The following is a 12,614-nucleotide window of genomic DNA, read 5'->3' as shown; positions in this document are numbered from 1 at the left end:
TAACTCTACGCTGTCAACCGATATGCTAGATAAACAGCTCTTCCGACTCGTCCTCTCGATACCACTGCTTCCTTGATGTAGCCTGAAACACGGACGGACCATCATAACATGACATTGCAGGCTATGGATGCTCAAGCATTCCTTCCTTCACGCTCACACCCACACACACTTCCACACCCACCTTCATTGAAAGGCTATTCGAGCCTAATACTTTTCTTGCCTTTTTACACTCTTCCCCTCTTACGGGGGATGGACACCCCGGGACACAGAACCAGGCACTCATTCGCCATTGCATTTTCCTTTTTTTTTTAAGTTCTACCGGGCTCTGTCTTTGTCTATACACTTTTCTTGTTTTCATTTGTTGTTACACCCAATCATCGGCGTTCATGGGTCTTTTAGAGGTTGCATGTGTGCATGCTGGGTTTTCACTGTCTGGCCTGCGACTGCGAACATTTGGTCTTTCCATTGCGCAGGTCTAGTCGTGTCGTGTCGTGGGGAACTCTTGCATGGAAGACTCACCGGGCATATCATATCGACAGCCTGCTTTTTCTCTTTGGCTAGGCCATCGTCATCTTTTGTAAAGGGGACATCACATTCCTTCGCAGTTTTAGATACGGGTAATATCATGGGTTTACTGTTAATATTTGAGATATTGAGCACTGTAGTTGGGCTTTGTTGAAGATAGATCTCGGTGAACAAATTTACATAGGGTTAAGTGATTAGCCACACTAGCATCAAAAACGACTTATTCCAAAAAATAGATCTTGGCATAGCACTCATAGCATAACTGATATTCGCAATGCTCTGTCCTCCGTAGCCGTCCACGGGTAACTGTAGCTCTAGCTCTATGACGTAACCTCGGCCCGTAGTCCATGGGTACCTTTTTAATTTTGAATCGTTGAGATCACCAGCTTCAAAGTGATATCACGAGAGCAACAAAAGTACCTATTGACCTATGGATTGTGCGCTGTATTTGTACTTCTTTGTATCTTTGAGCAAACGAACCGTCTAGGGTTGTGCATCTGGCAACCCTGCAATATTCTCCCGTAAGGCTGTGATCGAGTCAAGTTACCACACAGTCTCCACGTGCCCAGCCTTCTATAGAGATAATGGGCGTATAGTGGACTGATTTGAGAATATCGATATGATTGAGATGTGGCTGTGAGCGCATGAGTCATATGATATTCGAACATGAATAATGCCATGTTCAGAAAATAGAAGTATGAAGTAAAGAGGGTCTCAATTTCGAATATTAGCGGCCGTTGAACAGAGTGGTGGACATTGTATGACCCAAGCGCCCCGTAGGATGGACATATGCATAACTCCCTAAGTTTTACTGATATTTGCCACATCTTCATCGTCCACAGCGGCCATTGGACGTTCTACAACCAAGACAGATCCGCTCGTTCCGCTCCCCCCCCCCCCGCAGTACTAAGTTTGTACAGGGTACCTTTGAGCACACATTAGCTATGAGCATGCTATGTGGCTGAACCCAGGAGGTTGCGTAATGAAGCTAGCTATGATGTGGCGGTCGACACTGAAAGAGTCGGATGCCCGACTCCGAAGTGGCAAGGTGTGGCAAGGTCATCTGTTACTATGACTGGCTATACAACCCATCAAATTGCAAGCCACAAGGGTTGGCTCTCGTCGATCTCCAAAGAACAGTCCGTACATTCGTGGATTGTTTATTTCGTTGCCTTAAGGCGGAAAAATCAGCCGCTTACGTACTGTACAACACGCTATCCTCGGCTTGTAACTAGTGGTTGCGCACGCCCCTCTCTCATCTCTCTCCCCGGCCCCCATAAGCTCAATGATCCACAAATGGTACATGTGCGCTGAATGAGTTGTCAGCGATTGCCGTGCCACAGCATTGTATCCTATTGGTCGTATACTCGCCAAAGCTCCCCGGAAGAAACCCATTGGGCCCGTCTAAAACTGCGCTCTCGCGATCTTCCAATTATCGACTGTGCATTCGATCCGGATGATATTTCCGATTGGACTTCAATGAAAGATGCGCTCTCATATAGTATACAGAGTTTGCATTCCCACATGCTCTGATATAAATCTTCGTTTCAATTCAAGTCGGCTTTTCTAAATTGTCTAGCCTTACCCTTGTCGACCCGAAAACGTTGTGCTAGTCAGCCACCGCGTCATGACTTCCAAGCAAGAGCGACAATACGGAGCACACAAAAAGCCATATCACTTTAGTTGTTGGGTGTAACACAATCGGGGGAGTACTTACTCGTGTCTGATTTGTCCGTTTCGAAAGGTGGAGGGAAGTACTAAGAAAGTTACATGGATTAGTGGTTGAGGTAGCGGCATGTCGTAGGTGGAGTGCTCGGTTTTTGCGCGAGAATTGTTTGCACTTGCGAGTATGTAACGTCCTCGGAACCCGGCTGTAATGGTACAGTGTAATCTTCTCAAGAATGTACGGAATACTATTTTGTGCTTTGGCTTGTCTCTGTAACTAGCCTCTGTAGCTGAAACTGAGAGCTCGCGATGTCCTCCAACCGACTCGCGTACCTGATCTTTAATATTAAATTCCTTGAAGCCCTCCGTTTAAAGAATGATATTCTATAAAAATTCCTTACCGTATTGGTTAGGCATGTCAATTTTCTAATCGAATAATCGTGTTTCACGACTAGTAAATGCCGGGGGAAACCTCCAGCAAATGACCAAGCTCTCATTTAAGTATGGAGAACACGCTGTGGAGGCTGCGATCTACATTTTATATAGCACTTCAAACTCTGTACAAGTAAGTATGAACAGTAACGTTGAAACATTGAAAATATGGATGTTCGTTCCAGTGGTAATGTATCGTTTTTGACTGGCCCCACCCGAGCCTCCGACAGCCGATTGCGCCCTGTGATTGGCGGGAAGTCCTTCCAGCAATGAAGAGGATTTCAGCAGTATTGTAAGAGGCTGTACTTTATCGAAGGGATAAGTCTTACTTACATACCACCCATATATTACGCTCTGGCTGCAACCTCCATAGTGTGAGCTCACATTTGGTGCAATGGGCAACGATGACTTCGTCTCCTATGTCGTCGACGTAACTGAGGCAAATTCTCATATTTTCAACCTATCGTAAAGAGTGACTGAGCCACAGTCCCCTGAACTTTATTCTGGGGGACGTTTAAGCCACGTTTGATTCCAGCACGTTGGGCAATGAGATCATCCCTAGCCATCATACATGTATGTGAAGAATTTCGGGCCCCAGCCAATGGAACTCAATGGACAATGAATTAACTTACGATGTGTTGTGCGCAAGTGCAGGTGCCATTGGTTTCGATGGAGATCCAACCGATTGTCCCCGATATCAAAATCGCCACAGATCGGACAACGGCTCGGTCTCGTCAATGCTGAGGAGAAAGATCATGAAATTTGCGAGAACGAAGCTCACGGTATTTGACTTTCGGTCGTGGTGTTGCCGGATGTAGTAGTTCAATGTCGGGCGAATACTGTCGACATGTCACCCATGGTCGTCGATAACCACAGATGAATACATGAACATGTCGTCAGCACCGATCGAACTCGATCGATATATATCCATGTTTGGTATTCGGTCGAAAAACATCAAACTTGATAAGAAATCCCATTGTGATTTGATACACGTCTATTATAGACATCTTGTGACGAGGAAAAGCTGGTCCAACTGTTCTGATTTGTGTAGATATAGTAGTATACACTGTAGTAACCGAATTCGCCAAAATTTATCCCTGCCATCTTGCGCCACCAAACGCCTTTCTCCCCTGAACGCACGTCTCATTTCCACCTACATTGGTAGAAAGTCACAAGGTCGTTTAGCCGGCTAAAAGCGGTAATGACTATATCTGCTCCGGGCAGTGACATTTCGACATCATCGACTGTAGAGAGCTCGGATCCAAATATAGAGCCCCATAAAGATTAAGAAATGTGGCATCTGGGGAGGAAAGAAGAGCCCGTGGCCGCAGGCACGGCCTAGAGACGGGAAAACTCTGGTCAATTCACAAAAACAAAGAAGGATAATGAGATTACTACAATGAAGTATAGAATAAATTGTAGTTGTATGAACCACCCGTAAGTAGTGAAATAATACAGACCCTGACAATACACCGTAAATTACCTTCGTTCTCGCTCTTTCCCTCATGTCCGCACCGTTTTTCCGTGGTTCGAGTATTTTCCTTTCTTTTCCGCTCCATTTTTCTTTCCCCCTGACACCAATCATTTCATGCATATAAAATAGAAATCATACAGAATGCTGAGAAGAATTGAAAAAAAGAAAAGAAAATTCCACAAAAAGATCGAAACGGGAAGTACCCCCTACCGAAGAGCTCTCTATTTTTTCGAATTCGTCCATGTGGCCCCTGGTCCTTATCGGGTCACTTCATAAGGTGGCGACGACTTCTCTTCTAATCTTCCGACCTCCACCCCCTTGAAAGTGTGGCTCAGTGACAGCTTTGTTGGATCTCGTAGATCTTTCGTTATTGGAGGCTCCATGGACCGTACCGATACTTCTTTTCTTTTCCCCTTCGCCTTTTATTCTTAACACGATCGTCATACACCTCCCCTCCTTCTTTGACCCCTCGTCTTCAATTATATACTCCCCCTCCCATTTTATAAGAAAGGGTCATTAGCCACTTCTATTTTCAATCTTTTTTTGGACACCTGATTAAATTTCACTCCTCTACCACACTCGGCGAGGACTAGACCCGCGACCCTCCGTCTCTAGCCTCCGCGCTTCACCCCCCATTCGAACAACCTCGCTACCCGTCTACCTTTTTTTTTGTTTTGCGCAAACCAAGTTGCTTCACTCAGAGGCTCGAGATCATTTTCATATACACAAATTTGACCGAATCTCGAGTTCTCGATCTTTTTGGGTACCGCATCGGACGCCTTGCGGGAGACCAACAACACCTCGAGTGTCCTAGTCCGATGACTAGGCAAGACTGAGAGCCTACAAATTGTGGCCCTCAGCTTTGAAACATATCTTTAGGTCGGATCAGATGTTGCACATACTTCTGCAGCCTCCTTCTTTCCTATCCGACACTTCTCCAATTTCGCTTGTTTGCATTGCCTAGCGAAGGGAAACCTTGACAATTTGCCCTTAATGTTCAGCAACCGGTAGGTTTAAATCTTTCATTTCTGACATTTTATTACATGATTCCAACATTTCTTTGTGCTCCAGGAACAACCACCAAAAGCCTGATGGCGACTTCATCAGTCGCTTCCAACAAGCCTTCTCCGATGTCGTTCCTCGCAGAGACAGCCAGAGTTCCTCGGCTGGACGACCAAGCCTTGACCAGAATGGAGATACCATGATGTCTTCAACAAGGTTCGCAGCCTCGAAATCTCCCAACGTGCGGATCGGAGCTGACAGTGGATTTCGCAAATAGGACTACAGAACACGACATGAAATTTGATCACGACATAAAATTACCCACCAACGACCGCACACCTCGAAATATGCAAGAATTGGGCTTGACACCATCATGGATGGAGCCTGGTTCCTTTTCAATGATGCCTTACGGCGGTCAACACTCTGGTCTTTTTACGCCAAACTCCGGTGGAATGGGCGCTATCTACCACAACCAGGCCGGTGATTTGCATACACCAACCGGAATGCCTATGATCACGCCGCTCTCTCTTAGCAACCCCATGCATGGCGCCCATCATCACCCCGGCAATGGCTTTGAACCCTTTAACCCACACTTCCTCGCCAGCATGCCGGAAATCAACCCGTATGCGCAACAGGCGTCATACGCTCCAAGCGCATTCATGCATCATAATTCAAATTTTAACGTTATGGATGAATCAGTCGATGATTCCTCTGTTAATGACATGAACATGGATTCAGCATCTAACGTGACGGCTTCTACGGATTACTCAGCCCCAACAGGTCCAACAGACGACATGTCTTACGCCAAGGGCGAAAAGTATGTCAATTGCACTGAATCTCTCTTCTGCAATGTGTAATGCTAACTGTCAAATTATAGATTCCGTTTTAATGTCTCTCTTCGCGCACCAACCGCGATGGTTAAGAACATGAGAGAAATTCCAGTGACTTATCTTAATAAGGGACAAGCATACAATTTGTCAGTCACAGATTCGAGCCCACCAGCTGGCAGCTCTCGCCCCATTCGATACAGAACCTATGTTCGCATTTCTTTTGAGGAACAAGAGCAAAGGGCGAGACCCTCTGCGTGTTGGCAATTGTGGAAGGAAGGTCGAGGTTCCAGCGAAGCCCACCAACGTGGTGGAAAGTTGTTGGCTGTCGAATATGTAGACCCTTTACAAGGTGGCGGCGATTCTCACAAGCACCGTCAAGTACAAGTTGAGCAATTGTCAGTCGATGGATTCTGCGTCACATGGACCGCCAACCCAATGACTGGTTCCTCGGATTGCAACATCCCCGTGCGATTCAACTTCCTTTCTACTGATTTCAGTCACTCTAAAGGCGTCAAAGGCATTCCTGTCCGACTTTGCGCAAAGACTGAAATTGTTCCCCCAGGCGAAATGTCTGGCGTATCACGCGACGTGGAGCTCTCTTACTGCAAAGTGAAACTTTTCCGGGACCACGGAGCTGAGCGGAAGATGTCTAACGACATTGCGCATGTCAAGAAGACTATCGACAAACTCAAGCAGCAGATTTCCCAGGCCGAAATGGGTGGTGGTTTCGCCAAGCGGAAGCGCGGCAACAACGCTACTGCAACTGCCAAGGGAACCGACCGTTCTATGAAATTGTCCAAGCACAAGCGTACTTGGTCACAGAGCTCAGATAACTCGGAGAAGCCGTCTCTGGAAGACGACCTCCAATCAAAACTAAGCGTGATGCAGGAGATGTTCTCATCAACTCGTTCAGTGAGCGTGTTCGGTTTACGCGGCGACCAACTTGATGATCCCGATCTATACCCGATCCGATTGCCTGGTGATGGGGACTCTGTCAAGTTTGAGACTGTTAGCCGGACTGGCACTGGTGATTTATTGTCGGCAGAAGCATTGATGCCTTCGCCGGAAAGCAGCAACCCCTCTGAAAATTCACCACACACGTACTCGCGTCCAATGACTATCCAAAAGAACCCATCTGCCGATCAAGCCCCTCGGGGTTTCCTCGAGGCTGTCGGTATCGACTCAACTTATCGACCTCCCTCGGAACGCCCGCCCAAGCCGATTGCCTGCTTTTACGTTCGTTTCTCTGGAAACGAGGAGGGTCTTCAGGACTATTATCGCGCTATCTACTTGACCGAACGCACTGTCCGGGACCTCATGAAGCAGATTTCCAGCAAGCAACAGATCGATCCGGTACGCATCGTCAGCATCAAGCACGTCACCGAAAAAGGCATGCAAATTATGGTGGATGATGATGTGGTTCGGGAGCTTCCCGAGGGGCAAGACATGCTCGTCGACATATCGACAATGTCGGGCTCCAATGTTGACGCGCCTGGATCTCCCATTGAGATCAAGTTGACGTTCTAATTCTGCATCATCATCAACCCTTGCTTCGGCTTCTGCATTCTACTTACGCCTTTTTTGCGATTCTTATATTTCCTTTATCAGTGGGTTGGCTTTTGTTTTTCACGGGGAGTTGAATACGGAGATAAAACACGAGTCTCCGAGCAATGATACCCCGTCACTTTATGCTATTATTTTTGGTTTTAATTTCTTCTTCCCTTCTTCATTTGCAAACTTGGCGTTGCCTAACCCTGTGACGATATATGAGTCAACAGGCCATGGGTCTGTTAATATACACTTTTGTGTTTGTTCTGGTGATGATTTCGATATGGTCCAGGGCCGAGCATACGTCGTTGATACCCCGTTTCCATTTTGACTTTAGCCCTATCTATTTGCTTCTCACTGGTGTTTCCGGTTTGAACCTTTGCCCTTATGGCTCTGCGGATTCTATTCATATCATATCTTTTTGGATATGTATACGGGCTTTGGATTATTTGATACAGAAAGTCACCAGAGGACAGGGTAACAAGTCAACCTCTGAAGTATAGGCTCAGAATACGATGACCTTGCTTTTTCAATTAGTTTATCATATTCCATCGTAAACGTACATGCGTACATGCAGAACATGGTTGAAGAAGGACCTTATGCTTGTCTGCCATCCAATGTCGACGCGTCAACCCCGAATGATTGACGATCGAATCGCCAAATCAGGTCGGCCGTGCGAGCAGGCAGAAAGGCAATCGCCTGAGAACCATAGAATGATATGAAAGAGGCGACAAAAACTACGGTTTGCGCAACGCTCACGTTCGGAGAAAAATAAGTTTGAGAGCCCACACCAGAAGCTGGTCCCAGCAACCAGGTAAAAGCGGCAGGGCTATTCGGATATTCACCGCGGTTGGTCTATGAAGATCCCATGGACCGCTGTTTCGGTTTTATCTATGTATGGTGATTGGCTGGGCGCTCAGACCGGCTGTCAGCCAACGGATGCTGCCAGGAGCCTTTTCCCCCGGTCTTCTGCGCCAATCCGTCATTTCGGGGGCGGCCTTCCATAAGAAGTTGGTTCTATCAAATTCGATGGTACAAACCATCCGTCTCAGACAATCAATCGGGCCACTATGAATGCACATAGTGTACTTTCTCTTTTCGATCTTCCCCCCAATTTCCGATCTTGGGTCCCAGCTCCTCGGGTCCTTTTTTAGAGATTGCACCCATGGATCTCTCGTATCCGAGAATAGATTTCTCATACCCCCGTTCCTGAATTTGTCAAAACTATTGGCTTTTCTGTGTGTAATTGTGAAGCGGAACTGGCCGATCACCAGTTTCTCTTGGCCGCTTTGACGCAAGTCGGATATGAACCAGTTATTTCGGAGCCCCTCTCTGTATCACCGAGTCTTCTGAATCAAAAGCACAATCCAGAACGGTCTCCTGTCGATCGCTCTTTGCGATGAAACCCTTACCTCTAGCGCATCTGCTAAGTGGATCTTATTTTGCGCACCACAATTTCTTTTCAACCCACATCTTCCCCAATGTCAGAGATCTCAAAACCGTGCTCGAAAATTATGCCCGTTGTGTCCGAAAACCCAGTCCACGCATACCTGGAAGCCACAATGATGTCAGATGCAGGGAAGTTCCTTGGAAGCGGAGATGCTGGTAGATCCCCACCTCAACTACGCGGGTCGTCCCGTCACGATGGCCTCTCGTTTGGGTCTAGCTTTGTTACTTACCGCTTGTTCGCGGTATTTGTTTGGAAATACAGTCTGTGCAAAATATTCCGTATATTCGTATTTTTCGGTATCCTACCGAACCGTGTGGGCGGTGCTTGAATAATCCTGTTTATATTCGAAATTGCTAATGTCCGCGGTTCTTATTGGATTGCATATATCTTCCCATGCGAAGCTTATATCGAAAATGGGGGTTTTTCCGCAATTGTTAGTTTGTGAATGTGAAATCAAACGGTTTAGGGCTGTGGTGGCAAATATATACTACAGACTAGTATTTGATATAGATCTGCGCCAAATTTAACCTCCAACATGGCTAGCCGGGAGTGCAGAATGGAAGAATGGACTTAACCCTATAATATCATGCTGATGTTTGATTAACTCGTTCTGACCTCACCCGTCCCTACTTGAGACCGTGAGACCCTGGTAGCCTAACTGGCCTTCGGCATAGACCGCAGGGTTGATATCTGAGTCGAAATAGAATCGTAGTCAAGACCTGCCATTTATAGATATCGAGGCTCAATATGATACTACACTTCTGCACTTGATCTGGTGTCTTATCTAAACTTCTTAAAAGTTTATATCCTGGCCATCACCTGCTACCATGTCTTATATTCGAACTCAATTCCCATCTTCCGGGCAATCTGAACTTGTAGCGGTCTCGCGGAGTATATGGCTTATGTTGGTTTGTACACATCAGCAGCACAATCCGTTGTTGACTGGGAAATGACACACCAAGCTCGTCTGTGACACCCTAGCCTCTCCGTGGAAATAATTAGTCCTCATGGAGTTTTAGGCATCTGATATTGAACTGGACTTTCTGGCAGTGAATATACATCTCAGTCTTCAGCGGTGCTGTTCAACCATTGCATGATGGCTTTGCTGAAGCGCAAGCCTCGCCTCGAGCGAGGCAGGATACATGCCCGGCTCATTTCTTCAACTGGCTAAAGGCTATCTCACAGTGGTCGTACGTCGCGATATGCCGTTGTACCCCATTTTGAGTTTCTATGAGAGTAGCACCAGAAGTCATTTGGTTCGAATATTAGTATAGGAACAAGGTATACATCCTCGTCAAGTACTTCAAGTAAGCTCCAAGGGGAAGGAGTGACTTCCACGTAGGTGTTTCATGTTTAGTTGTGAGATGAGGGCACATGTGATCAAAAAAGGAAAGAGGCATCCATCGTTCCTGCGTCGCTCGCCTTCTTGTCCCCCGGTTCTTTATTTACTATTTCTTCTCCTTTCTCCCTCTTTTTCTTCCTCTTCTCCCCACCACGCTCGCTTTACCTTTCTTGATTCTTTCCTGGCTTTCATCCCAAATCCATCAAAGCATCAACTCACGCTCGTTAACTCCTCTCTGCACGCCAAAATGACTTCTTTGACGCGTTTCAAGATGTCCCTCTTGATTGTCGTGTCTATGGTCTCCATGGGCATGGCTGCTGCTCTCGGTGAGGGTAAGTCTTTTTTTCCCCTCCATCACACCAAGAATCGCGTGACTAACCTGCCACTCAACAGACTGCACCTCCATCGTGAAGGTGCTCCTCCAGAACCCGCACACTGGTGCTACTCACGTCCTCGGTGACAGTAAGTCATGATCCCTCCTGTCTTTACCCTTGACCCATCTTGAACCCAATGGCTAATGACTGACGAACACACAGACACTTCTGTCTCTGCCCCCGTTCCTAACTTGTTCGGCCGCGCTGTCCACCCTGATGATGGCTGGTGTAAGTTCATGCCCCACGTCCTTCAGACAGAGATCTGTCGGAGGTTCCTCATCCCCATGGCACAATAAACTGACTTTTGACAACAGCCACGATCACCACCACCGTGACATCCTGCACTCCTCATGTCCCCTTGGCCACAACCACTAGCACCCTGGACTCTGTTGTTGTGCCCATCGTCAGCTCTCCTCCAATCATCTCTCACACTAGCACTGTGACCACATCTTACACTACCACTTCGCTTGAGACTGGTACTCTTCCCACCACTTCCGTAGCTGTCTCTGCTTCTGCCTCTGCTCCCACAGATGTGATCACCACTGTGGTACCCGCTGTCACCTCCACTCATGTGTCCGGCACTACTGAGGTCTCTGTTGTGTCTTCGGAGTCTACTACTTCCAAGGTTACTGCCACTGCCACTGAGGTTACCACTCAGCCTGGTACTCCTATGTCCAGCAGCTCGGCACCTGCTTCCGCCACTTCTTCTACCACCACTGCTAAGCCCATGACTTCATTCCACCCTAGCTCCGTCGAGAAAATCTCAGCTTCTAGTTCCAGCAGTGAGGTCGCCTTCACTGTGACTGGCAAGAGCACCGATCATTTGACCGAGCCTTGCCCCACTGAGACTGAGTCGACTCCTGCTGCTGGCAAGATCACTGGCGTTCCTCCTACTGCTGCTCCTCCTGCACTCATGACCACTGAGATCGTATACACCGTCACAGTCCCCTGCAGTCACACTGAGAAGTGTCGAAGCACCGAGGTCTACTCCACTAGCACTTTGGTTATCTCCAAGCCCACTGGCACCCATGTCACCGCTCCTGCTACTAGCAAGGTCACTAGCGTTCCTGTCTCCGGTTCCATTGTGACTGGCGAGGCCACCGACTTTGTCACAGAGCCTTGCCCCACTGACACTGAGATGGCTCCTGCTCCTACCCCGGTGACTACTGAAGTTGTTTTCACAATCACAGTTCCCTGCAGTTACGCCGAGAAGTGCCGCAGCACCGAGGTCTACTCCACTAGCACTTTGGTTTTCTCTAACCCCACTAGAACTCAGGTCACTGCTCCCACTGCTCCCGCTGTGATCATTGTTCCTGCTCCTGTGACTGTCGGGCTTCCCCCTGCCCCGGCCGTTACTGAGATCACTATGACCCTGGACATTTCCTGCACCGAGTCTACCAAGTGTGTCAGCACTAAGGTACTCACTACTGCCATCTCGGTCTCTGTCGTGCCTGTGGTACCTATCGCAGTCACTGTCCCTACTCCTGAGACTACTGAGGTTCCTGTTTCCGCACCTGCTCCTCTCGAGGCCACTTTCCCCCAGTCCCCTCCTCAGGTCAAGGTTTCTGAGTCAGTTTCTGAGCCCATCATCACGACCAAGCCTGCTGCTCCTCAAACCACACTGGCTACTGTTCCTCAGCAGGTCCCTCATGAGGCTTCCCACAGCGGAGAGACCCAAATCGCGGTCTCCACTGTTCCTCACCCTCCCTCCAGCGAGACACTGACTCCTTCGACTCCTGTGTTCAACGGTGCCAGTACTGCTGGGCTCGTGGATGGCCGTCTGCTTACCGTGAGCATTTTCGTCGTGCTCGCTAATGCTGCCCACTTTGTCATTCTGTGAGCAACCAGTGTACATATCTTTCATCCCATGCTGGGAGGCAAGCCTAGCCATCTTTGATGCAGCAATGGCGGTACCCAACATGTTTCTTATGGTTACGATTGAAGAACGAAGCAACCCCAGTTTTATGGGTTC

The 12,614-nt window shown here is 47.9% G+C and overlaps 2 protein-coding genes across 2 annotated transcripts; both read left to right on the top strand.

Annotated features, from left to right (window-relative positions):
- Nucleotides 1–5,089: 5,089 nt before the first annotated feature.
- N7508_008736 (grainyhead-like protein) lies at nt 5,090–7,455 on the top strand (the record flags this gene model as incomplete). The annotated part of the gene is made up of 4 exons (XM_058466799.1): nt 5,090–5,103; nt 5,168–5,314; nt 5,376–5,915; nt 5,976–7,455. The coding sequence occupies 4 exons, from the start codon at nt 5,090–5,092 to the stop codon at nt 7,453–7,455; spliced, it is 2,181 nt and encodes a 726-aa protein (XP_058314645.1).
- Nucleotides 7,456–10,515: 3,060 nt separating this feature from the next.
- N7508_008735 (uncharacterized protein) lies at nt 10,516–12,482 on the top strand (the record flags this gene model as incomplete). Its single annotated transcript, XM_058466798.1, has 4 exons — nt 10,516–10,600; nt 10,662–10,730; nt 10,805–10,870; nt 10,957–12,482. The coding sequence occupies 4 exons, from the start codon at nt 10,516–10,518 to the stop codon at nt 12,480–12,482; spliced, it is 1,746 nt and encodes a 581-aa protein (XP_058314644.1).
- Nucleotides 12,483–12,614: the final 132 nt, after the last annotated feature.

This window comes from Penicillium antarcticum (assembly GCF_028974205.1).
Source record: "Penicillium antarcticum strain IBT 31339 chromosome Unknown utg000009l_segment0_segment0, whole genome shotgun sequence".
Taxonomy (NCBI): domain Eukaryota; kingdom Fungi; phylum Ascomycota; class Eurotiomycetes; order Eurotiales; family Aspergillaceae; genus Penicillium; species Penicillium antarcticum.
This window is presented reverse-complemented; position numbering and strand designations above follow the sequence as displayed.